The sequence below is a fragment of the Bison bison genome, unplaced genomic scaffold, assembly GCF_000754665.1.
Source record: "Bison bison bison isolate TAMUID 2011002044 unplaced genomic scaffold, Bison_UMD1.0 scf7180017864166, whole genome shotgun sequence".
Taxonomy (NCBI): domain Eukaryota; kingdom Metazoa; phylum Chordata; class Mammalia; order Artiodactyla; family Bovidae; genus Bison; species Bison bison.
This window is the reverse complement of record NW_011494738.1, coordinates 988,548-1,002,907: the sequence shown is the minus strand read 5'-3', so window position 1 is coordinate 1,002,907 and position 14,360 is coordinate 988,548. Positions and strand designations below refer to the sequence as shown.

At 36.2% G+C, this 14,360-nt stretch overlaps 1 protein-coding gene across 4 annotated transcripts in view; it reads right to left on the bottom strand.

Moving 5' to 3' along the window:
* CCDC88A (coiled-coil domain containing 88A) overlaps window positions 1-14,360 on the bottom strand; it is a 120,821-nt gene that overhangs the window by 55,891 nt on the left and 50,570 nt on the right. For all 4 annotated transcript variants that reach the window (XM_010841662.1, XM_010841663.1, XM_010841665.1 and 1 more), the window contains exons 9-12: window positions 6,929-7,010; window positions 4,808-4,966; window positions 2,877-3,023; window positions 2,145-2,289 (exon numbers count right to left, since the gene is read on the bottom strand). In XM_010841662.1, the coding sequence (XP_010839964.1) occupies window positions 2,145-2,289; window positions 2,877-3,023; window positions 4,808-4,966; window positions 6,929-7,010 (533 nt within the window). The remainder of the gene's footprint in view (window positions 1-2,144; window positions 2,290-2,876; window positions 3,024-4,807; window positions 4,967-6,928; window positions 7,011-14,360) is intronic.

Sequence of the window (14,360 nt, the reverse complement as noted above, 5' to 3'; positions counted from 1 at the left end):
ATCTACAGTGATTTTGGAGCCCAGAAAAATAGTCAGCCACTGTTTCCCCATCTATTTGCCATGAAGTGATGGGACCCAATGCCATGATCTTAGTTTTCTGAAGTTGAGCTTTAAGCCAACTTTTCACTCTTCTCTTTCACTTTCATCAAGAGGCTCTTTAGTTCTTCTTCACTTTCTGCCATAAGGGTGGTATCATCTGGATATCTGAGGTTATTGATTTTCTCCCGGCAATCTTGATTCCAGCTTGTGCTTCCTCCAGCCCAGAGTTTCTCATGATGTACTCTGCATAGAAATTAAATAAGCAGGGTGACAATATACAGCCTTGACGTCTTCCTTTTCCTATTTGGAACCAGTGTGTTGTTCCATGTTCAGTTCTAACTGTTGCTTCCTAACTTGCATACAGGTTTCACAAGAGGCAGGTCAGGTGGTCTGGTATTCCCATCTCCTTCAGAATTTTCCTCAGTTTCTTGTGATCCACACAGTCAAAGGCTTTGGCATAGTCAATAAAGCAGAAATAGATGTTTTTCGAACTCTCTTGCTTTTTCCATGATCCAGAGGATGTTGGCAATTTGATCTCTGGTTCCTCTGCCTTTTCTAAAACCAGCTTGAACATCTGGAAGTTCACAGTTCACGTACTGCTGAAGCCTGGCTTGGAGAATTTTGAGCATTACTTTACTAGCGTGTGAGATGAGTGCAATTGTGCGGTAGTTTGAGCAATCTTTGGCATTGCCTTTCTTTGGGACTGGAATGAAAACGGACCTTTTCCAGTCCTGTGGCCACTGCTGAGTTTTCCAAATTTGTTGGCATATTGAATGCAGTAGAAAACATTTAAATCTGAATTGTTTTCTTTGTAACTCCATTCACATGGAATACAATTAAAAAGTTCCACAAATGTTTTATGTAACACCTCTTGGCAAGTTCACTGGCTGAATATCATCACTTACTATCAAGTCAATTTACATGAGGTCCTAGAACTTGGAATTAGGTTCCCAAGTGTAAAATTAGGAAAAGCCTATTCTAAAGGAGATCAGCCCTGGGTGTTCTTTGGAAGGAATGATGCTAAAGCTGAAACTCCAGTACTTTGGCCACCTCATGCGAAGAGTTGACTCATTGGAAAAGACTCTGATGCTGGGAGGGATTGGGGGCAGGAGGAGAAGGGGACGACAGAGGATGAGATGGCTGGATGGCATCCCCGACTCGATGGACATGAGTCTTAGTGAACTCCAGGAGCTGGTGATGGACAGGGAGGCCTGGCGTGCTGCAATTCATGGGGTCGCAAAGAGTCGAACACTACTGAGCGACTGAACTGAACTGAACAGTAATAAATATGACAAGTCATCTGCAGAAGTTACCATTTTTAAGCACCAAGCTATAAGCTCTTAGAGCCTGGTACAATAAAATAGGTATAATAACATAAATATTGGGTAACTGAGGAATTAGGGAACCAGTCTAATTCAAATAAATGTGACTGGGGTATAATTTCAATAAAGTTTTAACACAAAAGGCCACATTCTATGTGTGTGTCCAGCTTTAATAAAGAGAACAAGTTAATGTGGAGGCAGAGACATAGAGCCAAAAGTTAAATATTTATCTGAGGTCTTTTATTACCTCCCAAGCATAAGTGGGCTTGAGCAACTGGTAAGTATAATCCTAAAATGGCGATGACACATATGGATGAAAGTAACTGTAAAGATCCTTCAGTTGCTTTATTCTGGCTACATATTCACCAAAGAATATTCCCATTACATGCTGATGTCCTATATAGGTTTGTCTACAGTCAAAGAACAGGTTGACCAGTAAATATGACTCTTCTGTTCTATTTAGTAGATGATTATATCTCTCAAAATACATTAATAAACTGATACCCCCACTTCTTGGGATATTAACATGAAATAGTGCCTAAACAATGGATCAAATCTGTTACTGCACTCAAAGTTGAGCTGTAAGACACGCAGAGAAAAGGATCAAACTCAGAATTGTGGAAATTAATATATTCTTTGGTGAAATCCTATCTAGGGAGATATCTGGTCTTTTGAGACATTTCCAGTCAAGGAAAATAAAGAACAGTAAGAAAATATCCAAAAATGTAAGCATAAATGTCATTTATTCATTCATCCATTTAAATAAAACAGTATCAGAAATACCTTCAGAAAGTTCACTAGTTCTAGATATTTGTTCCAGTTCCCAGCCAAGATGTAATGATTCGTCCATACTTTGCTTCTGTGCCATTTCCAAAGTCATATTTTCTTCCATTAGTTCTTCAATCTTTTTTCTATCCATATCACGTTCCTTTTTTATTGGCAGAGTAGGGAGAGAAAAGAAAGCTAAGAAACTGTACAATTTCAAGCTGATATTGTATTACTTTATAACTTTTAATTATCAGAAACTGTATGAGTTAAATTTTGAGTTCCTTAAAATTTTTACAATTTGAAGCTCTTGATAATAATTATAATTATTATTGCTGGTCATTAAACTGATCAGTTGTCTGACCTCCTTTTAAAGTGATTTTTGGGGACACTGAAAACACTTCTTCATAGTCATTATATTGTTCTAGTCACATAACAAATGACTTCCAATCCAATGCTAAATTTTAGCGATAGTTGTATTTCTATAGTCTAAAAAAATGTTTAACAATAGCTTATTAGGGTTTTCTGAAAAGAAGTAGAAAAATTAATAAATAATACCCCTTTGTAATAAAGGCAGAAATTTCTACTACTCCTGAACTTACATAAAATCAGGAGCATCTAATTTATTTAGTTCTCACTTTTCTGTTAAGACCTTAAGGACACTAGCCATCCTTATCACTATAGGGAAATCAGATGAATCTTAGAATTTTTACTTAGAAGCTATGTAATGGATCTACCTTATACACTTACCATTTCCATATCATGCAGTTTAGCTTTCAGTTGTAAATTCTCTTTTTCTAATTCATGCAATTTATCAGAACGAGCTCGAGTTCCTTCTAATTGGTCTTCCAACATGGTTTTCGTTTCCAATAAAACTTGATTGTCTTCTTTTAATTCCTATAAAAATTTCAAGTAGGCATTATTGGTCACAAATATGTGAATATGAGAATTTTTAAAGTTCTGAAACATAAAAATTCTTTTTTAAAAAATAAGACATTAAGCTATCTTTATCAACAGGTCTATGCAAGAGTAAAGGTACTGAGTAACAAATATAGTTGGTTTCATTTTATTTCCCAGAATTTAAATTATTATGTAAACAGGGGAGGGAGATGGAAGTTTCAAAAGGGAGGGGATATATGTGTAGAGTTGACTCATTGGAAAAGACTCTGATGCTGGGAGGGATTGGGGGCAGGAGGAGAAGGGGACGACAGAGGATGAGATGGCTGGATGGCACCACCGACTCGATGGACATGAGTCTGAGTGAACTCCAGGAGTTGGTGATGGACAGGGAGGCCTGGCGTGGTGCGATTCATGGGGTCGCAAAGAGTCGGACACGACTGAGCGACTGGACTGAACTGAACTGAACTTATGACTGATTCATGTTGAGGTTTGACAGAAAACAGCAAAATTCTGTAAAGCAATTATCCTTCAATAAAAAATAAATTAATTAAAAAATTGTGTAAACAAATACTCAGCACCTATATTAGGATGTGTAATACTACTATAATTTCACATGAAATTGTCAGGGTATATTTAAATTCCTAAGTCACAAGGATAAGGAACTCATATATGTAGTCTAGATTTTTAAGATGCAAATCTACGTAGAACTGGGGCTTAATTTATTTAATAAAATAGATTTAAGTTTCTCTCTACTTGAAAGTGAAGAGTTTGGGGTTTTGAGTAAAATACCAAGACTACAATCAATATTCAAGTAAATCATAAACCAAGGCTTTATCAAAAAATACTTTGCATAAACCTCTTAAAATTCCTATGTATGTTTTGAAGACATATTCACAAATCTATATTGCTAAGTTATATGCCTGCCGTTTATAAGCTGGTCAAGCAAAAGTATATTAAAACAATGGCACACATGAGGACCCTTGAATAGTCCTACACATGCACCCATTTAAAAAAGTATTAAAAGAATTAACAAGCAGCTTGTCCTTGCACTCTATTGGGTCTATTTTCTGGTAACATTCAGGCTAAGTTTTAACTTTCTCTTACAATGTTTTCACTTGATATTGCAAACTCCTTCTTTCTTATCCCCATACTGAAACCGATGAAAATCTCCTCTATTTACAAAGAAGAAATCACTGAGAAAGGAAAAAAGAACGCAAGAAGCAAAGATTTTCAAATTCTTGCTATCAAATTCAACTTTATGTTACATAGAATTGCAACCATTAAATAATAAAAATTGCTTTTCTTCGAACTTGTTCATATAAAGAGACAAATGACATTGGGGAGGTGAAGGAAGAGAGAGGAGAAGAGGAAGACAGATACTGATTTTGCTTTCATTGATCCTAATTTAGTAGTCTGAGTTGAGCAGCAATCAGAAGCATTCACTTCTAGGCATGAATTTAAAATTAGGAGAGGCATATATACTTTAACTTCAAAGTCTTCCCTACCTGTAATGCTAATTAAACAAAGGAATGAAATAAAACCTCCAATGAGTAGCGACCAAAAATTCCTTTTGACAAGTCTAAACAATATGCTGATCTATCATAAAGTAATCACCTGATGGTATTACAGTTTGCTCAGTGTTAATCACCTGATTGGTATTACAGTTCGCTCCATGTTTCAAGAGTTCTTTACATTTATTAAAATGCATTTTAAATGCATTTTGAAAAATTGTAACACTTTTCAAGAAAAAAATTGTGAATTGTTTAAATTATGCAACATACCTCAACTCTTGCCTTATAAAATTCAATATCATGTAGTCTCTCTTTGTATCTGCTGACTTCACTTTCAAGCTTATCAACTCTGACGGCCTTCTCCCGAAGTGCATCTAATTCATCTCGATACATTCTTGCAGAACGAGCATCCGAAAGCAAATTCATGTTCTAAATATAAACACATACTAATATTTAAAATATTATTCTTTATTTTCAAATTGATAATGCTTAGGTTGTGCAATCTGATGATTTTACAAAAAAGCCCCAATTATTTCTGTCCTTTAAAAGTGTGAATTTTTATGGGATGAGGAAGCTGAGTGGTTAAGGAAACAGACTGCTAAAAGTGTGAATTTTCTGGTATAAATATTATACCTTATTTTTTTTAATGCAGATATATAAAGTCTTTTTTTTTAAACCAAGAGTAAGAAGTATTTTAAAAATATACACTTCTATGCAAATATAAAAACACATGCATACATACAAGTTTTTATATATAATGTTCAGTACTAAGATTGTAAAAAATACTCAGGACATTTTAAATTAAGTAAATCTCTTAACATAACTGTTTGCAACGAATTTAAGGTTAAAAGCTAACTTCAAAATATAAGATAGTAAAAATACAGACGAGGCAAACTACTACAAAAATTGATCATTAGTTACTTTAGAGAAATGTTTCTATCCAGATATGTTACCAAAATCCTGCTAAGTTTTTAAATACTTCCACATGAATGATTACTTGCATATGATTAGTATACACCTCTACATCATTTGAAATAAACATTAAAATACAAACTTTAAAAAGTCCTCTTGCAATCCTTTGAATAACTATAATTGAAGCATGATCCAGAGACATGTGTCAGTCCCTGAAAGCCTTCTGGGGAGTTCATCAGGTCAAAACTATTTTCATAATAATACTAAGACTGTACTTGCTGTTTCACTCTCATTCTCTTATGAGGGTACAGTGGAACTTTCCAGAGGCTACACAGATGGCATGTTATTAACTTAACAGACTGAATGCAGAAACAGATATGAGAATCTGGTAGTCTTCAATTAAGGGAGGCATTAAATAAAGAGATTTGCAAAAATATAAACGATTACTATGCTTCTAATTTTTTTGTTGTTTTGGAAAACAATGGTTATTTAGTTGCCATACAATTTTTATGTTAACATGGAATGGGCTGAGTATTATTTTCAAATGAATTAATAAATGTTTTTAAATTACTAGTTTAAATTTCAAATATAGTAAATTCCAGTAAAGGGAATTCACATTAAATAATCCTCATTAATTTTTAAGAGTAAAGAAGGGTCTTGAGACAAAAAAAGATTGAGAATCACTGTTTTAGATGGAACACAAAAAACCCTGCTACCAAGCAGTGAACAGCAGCCACAGCATATCTAAAACTAAAGGTTATGATCCCTAGATTCATTCACCTAGAAAGGTCCCAGGTTTATGATCCCACAACTGAAGCAACCCTGGAATTTAAAATGGCGGCTTAGGGGAAGTAAGGACAAGAAAGAATTTTCCAGCCTTATCCCAATCTTTATCATTTATGGCTTAAAGAAGACCTCTTGCACTACCTTCAAATGAAAACAAAACATTACAGAGTAATTAAAAGAAGCAAATTCTTAAATAGTCTTAGTTCATGATGAAAAAACACAAAACTTCAGAAAAAATAAAGACATTTAAAAAAGTGTAGGATCTACATGGTAGAAAAAGAGAAAAATTAAAATGCATTCTATTCTATGGAAGTTAACATAAAGCACCGTAAGAGAGCAGAGACTTAGGGAAACATACATAAGCAGCACAGTTTAGCAGTAGAGGTGTTCCAGCTGTCAAGTCCACAGAAGCCAATACATAAAAAAGGGAAACCTGGAACTGTCCTAGTCCTAAGAGGTTCCCTGAAATCTCAGCAAGGTTTGAATAGCACACTGATAGAGAAAAAAGAAAACTCCAAAGTTCTTTCCAGTTTTGATTTCTAGTTTTGGCTCTGGCATTTCTGAAGACAGAAACACTGAAAAAGTCATTATATTTCATTAAACCTCAGTAAGCAGTAAGGCAAATGTTGTAAATTATAAGGAGAAAACTCAATTTCCAATTGATATTATATAATGAAAGTTCCAGGTACAAACCTCTTGCTGCAGCCTTTTTAGCTCTATTTCCATTTGCTCTAGTTCTTGTTTACAGTCCAACAATTGTTCAGTCTTTTCCTCCCTGAAATGCAAAAAATATTTATTAAATAAAAAACTTTGTGCTTTGAAAACTATGATCATCTGAACTAATACAAATACACTATTATTATTAAATATCTAATTTAACATAATATTGGTCATGACCTCAAGCTGGGGAAAAAGACAAAGAAATTGGTATTAAGAATTTATATGGTTGGATGTCATCAGACTCACCCTTAAAGTTCTCCAAATGCTAATAACCTCAATGATTAATGTCCTCATAGTTCATAATGTAGCTTCTTTTTCTTCATCTCTTCTGTCATTTCCTGATTCCCATCTCCTTACTCTCTCTCCCTCTCTGTATTGTCACAGACAAATCAGCTGGAAGAGTTTTTAAGCAAGGCAATACTAGCTGGGTCTGAGACTTTAAGGGTCTCCAGACTATTTTCAATATTTACAATGACCTAAGGAAAATAATACAGTGCCACACAGATATGTAAAATCTTTGACTCTATTAGTTTCTACCCTGAAGTCTGGACACTTTTGTATTTCTCCTGTAACACTTTTTTCTTTTTACACTGTGTTCTAACTCCCATTTTCTATCTCTCCTTTAGAGCCAAGCTCCTCGAAATAAGTCTCCACTCATTATCTCTACTGTCCACCTTCTGTTCTTAAATAATAAAAAATAAATGTTCATTATGTAGAACAATCTGCTTTTGACATCTCATATGTGCTTATATTTAAGTTTTTTCACAGAGAAAATTTTTATTGAAGTACAGCTGATACACAATGTTATATAAGCTACAGGTTATTGTGATTCACAATTTTTAAAAGTTATACTCCATAAAATATTAGCTATATTCCCTGCATTGTACGACATATCCTTATTTTATACATAAATAAATATAGCTTATTTTATACATAAGTTTTACCTTTAATCCTCTACCTCTATATTGCCCCTCTCCACTCCCTCTTCCCACCAGTAATCACCTGCTTCCTGTATCTAAAAATCTGTTTTTCTTGTTACATTCAGTAGTTTTATTTTTTAGATTCCACATATAATTGGCATCATACAGCATTTGTCCTTGTCTGATTTATTTTACTTAGGATAACAACCTCCAAGTCCATCAGTGTTGTTTTATTCATTTGGCTGTGTTGAGTCTTAGCTGCTGCACGAGGGATCTTCATTCCATTGTGCAGGCTCTCTAGTTGTGGCCTGAGGGCTCTGGAGTGCAGGAGCTAAGTAGCTGCAGTGCACAGGCTTAGCTGCTCTGTGGCATGTGGGATCTTAGTTCCCTGACCAGGGATCAAACTTGTGTCCCCTAGATTTCAAGGCAGATTCTTAACAACTGGACCACCAGAGAAGTTCCATGTTTTTAAAATAGCAAATTTTATCCTTTTTATGACTGAGTAGCATACCATTCTCTCTCTCTCTCTATATATATATATTTTCTAGACATCTTCTTAATCTAATCATCTGTTGATGGACACTTAGGTTGCTTCCATATCATGGCAAGTATAAATAATGCTACTATGAACACTGGGGTACATGCATCTTTCTGAACACCACATTAACAAACTGATTAATAAAAACCATACGATCATCTCAGTAGGTGCAGAAAAAGCTTTTCACAAAACTCAGTACTCATTTATGATTAAAAAAACTCTGCAGAAAGTGGGCACAGAGAATAATAAACTATATCCAACAAACCCAGAACTAACATCAGACTCAACAGTGAAAAGCTGAACACATTTCCATTAAGATCAGGAACAAAAAACAATGCCCACTCTTGGCACTTTTATTCAACATAGTCCCAGCCACAGCAATTAGACAAGAAAAAGAAAAGGAATGCCAATTTAAAGGAGGAATAAAAACTGTCACTATCTGCAGATGACATACTACAGACGAAACTGAGCAAGACTCTGGCAGGTCCTTCCAGGTACAAATCTTTTTCGTCCCCCATTTCTTCTTTGTAGGAAATAGACTTCATTCAGCCTTCAGACTCCCTGAGATCTAAAGGGCAGATTCAAACAGCTGCTACTCACGGAAGGAAGGGAATGCAGAAACAGAGGAGGAGCAGCTGAGAAACAACAGTCCAGCAATAAAGCAGGGTTCTGGTTCTTCCTCAAGGAATATATGTAACAATATCTTTGAGCTTTTCTGCAGAACTAAGGCCTCCACTCAGGTGGAGAATGGTGCTCAGAGAATGGTTAAAAATTTAACTGTTTTAAAATGGTTAGTTTTAAATGTACAGTTCAGAAGCCTTAATTAATTTTACAATGTTAAACTATCACCACTACTTATTCCCAAAACTTTTTCCTCATCCTATTCAGAAATTCTATACTCATTAAGCAATAACTCTCCAATTTATTTTCTCTCTCTCTCAATTTGCGCATAAAATATATTTCATTTAAGTGGAATTATTCAAATTTATCCTTTTATCTGGCTTATCTCACTTAGCAAGCTGAGATGGCTCATCTTATGGCTCATTCCATGGCTCATCCATGTTGCAGCAGCATATCAAAATTTCATTTTTTATGGCTGAATAATAATCCACTCATCTCGCACGCTAGTAAAGTAATGCTAAAAATTCTCCAAGCCAGGCTTCAGCAATACGTGAACCGTGAACTTCCACATGTTCAAGCTGGTTTTAGAAAAGGCAGAGGAACCAGAGATCAAATTGCCAACATCCGCTAGATCATGGAAAAAGCAAGACAGTTCCAGAAAAACATCTATTTCTGCTTTATTGACTATGCCAAAGCCTTTGACTATGTGGATCACAAGAAACTGTGGAAAATTCTTTAAGGGATAGGAATACCAGACCACCTGACCTGCCTCTTGAGAAACCTGTATGCAAGTTAGGAAACAACAGTTAGAACTGGACATGGAACAACAGACTGGTTCCAAATAGGAAAAGGAGGATGTCAAGGCTGTATATTGTCACCCTGCTTATTTAACTTCTATGCAGAGTACATCATGAGAAACTCTGGGCTGGAGGAAGCACAAGCTAGAATCAAGATTGCCGGGAGAAAATCAATAACCTTAGATATGCAGATGATACCACGCTTACGGCAGAAAGTGAAGAAGAACTAAAGAGCCTCTTGATGAAAGTGAAAGAGGAGAGTGAAAAGTTGGCTTAAAGCTCAACTTCAGAAAACTGAAATCATGGCATCGGGTCCCATCACTTCATGGCAAATAGATGGGGAAACAGTGGCTGACTATTTTTCTGGGCTCCAAAATCACTGTAGATGGTGATTGCAGCCATGAAATTAAAAGATACTTACTCCTTGGAAGGAAAGTTGTGACCAAGCTAGATGACATCTTCAAAAGCAGAGACATTACTTTGCCAACAAAGGTCCGTCTAATCAAGGCTATGGTTTTTCCAGTGGTCATGTATGGATGTGAGAGTTGGACTGTGAAGAAAGCTGAGCGCCGAAGAATTGATGCTTTTGAACTGTGGTGTTGGAGAAGACTCTAGAGTCCCTTGGACTGCAAGGAGATCCAACCAGTCCATTCTAAAGGAGAAAAGTCCTGGGTGTTCATTGGAAGGACTGATGCTAAAGCTGAAACTCCAATACTTTGGCTACCTCACGCGAAGAGTTGACTCATTGGAAAAGACTCTGATGCTGGGAGGGATTGGGGGCAGGAGGAGAAAGGGACGACAGAGGATGAGATGGCTGGATGGCATCACCGACTCAATGGACATGAGTTTGAGTAAACTCCAGGAGCTGGTAATGGACAGGGAGGCCTGGCGTGCTGCAATTCATGGGGTCACAAAGAGTCGGACACGACTGAGCGACTGAACTGAACTGAATAATCCACTGTGTGCCCACAAGCACATTTTGTTTATCTGTCCATCTGTTCATGCCCATTGGGTTGTTTCTACTCTTTAGCTATTGGAAATAATGCTTCAGTGAACAATGGCATGCCAGTATATGTTTGAGTTCCTGTTTTCAATTTTAGTGGGATATACATAGGTGTGGAATTGCTAGATTATATAAAAATTCTATATTTAACTGTTTGAGGAATATTCTAATGCTTTTAATACACTTATTTTTTTTTGGATGTGTATATATTTAACATTTAAAAAAATATAAACAGAGCAACCACTTTTGTGCAAAATTCTTCCCCACCAAGAGTATATTAACACATACTCATCTAAACTTGGAGAAGGCAATGACACCCCACTCCAGTACTTTCACCTGGAAAATCCCATAGACAGAGGAGCCTGGTGGGCTGCAGTCCATGGGGTTGCTAAGAGTCGGACACAACTGAGCGACTTCACTTTCACTTTTCACTTTCATGCATTGGAGAAGGAAATGGCAACCCACTCCGGTGTTCTTCCCTGAAGAATCCCAGGGACGGGGGAGCCTGGTGAGCTGCTGTCTATGGGGTCGCATAGAGTTGGATACAACTGAAGGGACTTAGCAGCAGCAGCAGCACCATCTAGACTAGTTTCTTCATCATTATTCTGTGTTTTACATTTAGCTCTTTAATCCATCTGAAATTCACTTTGGAGTTTGTGAAGTATGACTTTAATTACTGGAATTTCCAAAAGTGTTACCCAGAAGGATCTACACTTACTAATAAAATAATCCCTTTTTGCACCCATTTGACCATTCTATCTACAGTGATGAGGCTTCCATTCACATCTTTCCACTGACACTATTTATCACAGTCAGTCAGTCACCTATTGCCGAATCCAACACATTATTTTCAGATCTTTGAGAAACTTAATGCAGTTCATGCCACTCTTCTTAATATGCTTCTCCTTTGGTTTCCATGACTCTACACTCAGGATTTTTCTAGTTCTCAACATACTAATTCTCTGATTCTTTTGCTGATTTCATGTTTTGTGCCTATCTTTTGGCTAACAATTATCAAGTTCTCATTATCTGTGTCACACACTTGTGCTATGCATTTTATACTCTGCCAAGCACTTAATCCTCACAAGAACTCTAAAGAAGTAGTAGCTCATGATTGCAGCTTACCTTTGTTGAGCGCTTATGTAATACACAGTTTACTTACATATTTACCTCACACAACAACCCTACAGTAAGCACTAATATTATTCCTATTTAACAGTCTAGGAAACTGAATAGCCTTAGAGTTTCTGTAACTTGGCCGCAGTCACTCAGTTAGGAAGTGTTGAGAGCCAGGATTCACATTTTAGAGTGCCTCTAAAGCTCATGCACTTAATCATTTGCTCTACCTGTTATTTTGTATATGAAGAAACTGAGTAATGTGGGTAATAAATGGTGACATCTACCTTGAATCACTTAAGCACCTTTCTAATATTTGTATTCTTCAGATTACATCCTTCACATTCTTCATGCTCGTGGGCAGTCTGATCCATTCCAAAGGTTTCAATTAGGACTTACATGTTGCTGCATATATTATTCTGCACGAGTATACTAATGATCTGAAATCTCTACTCTGCATCATGGGCAAGACAGTCAATTATCTAGTTGATCATCTCCACAGAAGTATTTCAAAGGCACCTCAAACTAAACATGTCAAAACCAAACTTGTCTTTTACCTTAATAGTATTCCTCTCTCTTATGTTCCCTGTCTGAATGAACGGCATCACCATCTAGACAAACGCTACTTACAGGAAACTAGGAATTATACTGAAGACCCTAATTTCTTCGTTAACACCTCCTCTTCAACCTCATCATTAAAACCCTGGATCAGGCCCAAACCACTTCTTGCCTGGACTGTCCTTCAATCTATCTTTACAATGACACCAGAATTTATTTTTCCAATTTGAATACTCACTAAAGGTCAGCTACTAGGTTGATATATCTTTATTAAAACAGAAATCTGTTTTTAAAGTGCTCTCCCATACAAAAAAAAAATCTTCAGTTGGCCCACACTGTTTAATATTCAAATTTCTCAGCACTGCATACATGACATTCTACTTATCCACTCCATCATTTTCAGCTTCATTTCCCCTTGTCCCTCTTCATATTCTATTGCTGCTGTTTCTTCTGCTTCTACCCATCTGAGCCTTTTCAACTTACTTAATGCCTAACATCAGGTGAAATGTTACTATCTCTATGAACTTTTCCTGACACCACTCCCTTTTCTCCCCCAAGTCAAAAGTGAATAAAATTCACTTACTCTCAACTGTGGGGTATACAGATTTCTAATATCCCTCCAGTTTTCATGTAATTTCATGATGGACCAGAAGGCCTGGCATGTTGTGGTCCATGGGGTCGCAAAGAGTCAGACACGACTGAGTGACTGAACTGAACTGATTAAAAGTTTATCTCAAAATTCAACTTAAAAATGGGCAAAAAAAAAAAAAAAAAAATGGGCAAAGGAACTGAATAAACATCTCTCCAAAGAAGATATACAAACGGCCAATAAGCACATGAAAAGAGACTCAACATTATTAGTCATGGAAATGCAAATCAAATCTATGGTTGTAATAAAAGGGCGTATAATAACATGTATTGCTGAGGATGCAGAGACACTAGAGGCCTCATACTTTGCTGGTGGTGATGTAAAATGGTACAACCAAATAGTTTGACAGTTCCTCGAAAGGTTAAACACAGAGCTACTATATGACCAAGAATTTCCACAACTCAGTAAATACCCAAGAGAAATGAAAATATGTGTCTATACAAATAAACACACATGAATGTTCATAGGAGTATTATTTAAATAGCCAAAAAGTAGAATACAATCCAAACGTCCATCAACTCATAAATGAGTAATCAAAATGTAGAATGTCCATAAAAGAGAGTATTATTCAACCATCAAAAGGAATGAAGTACTGCTATATCGTACAACATGGACGAATCTTGACAACATTATGCTAAGTGAAAGAAGCCAGAAATAAAAGGCCACATAATGTATGAGTCCATTTATATATATGAAATGTCTAGAACAGACAAATCTATAGAAATAGGAAGTATATTAGTGGTTTTGAGGAGCCAAAGGCCAAAGGTGATGCAGTGACTGTTGATGGGTATGCAGTTTCTTTCTGGGGTGATGAAAATGTCTTAATATTAGATGGCATGGTTCAGAATGGGAGAAAATAATAGCAAATGAAGCAACTGACAAACAACTAATCTCAAAAATATACAAGCAACTCCTACAGCTCAACTCCAGAAAAATAAATGACCCAATCAAAAAATGGGCCAAAGAACTAAATAGACATTTCTCCAAAGAAGACATACAGATGGCTAACAAACACATGAAAAGATGCTCAACATCACTCATTATCAGAGAAATGCAAATCAAAACCACTATGAGGTACCATTTCACATCAGTCAGAATGGCTGAGATCCAAAAGTCTACAAATAATAAATGCTGGAGAGGGTGTGGAGAAAAGGGAACCCTCTTACACTGTTAATGAGTGATGTTGAGCTTCTTTTCATGTGT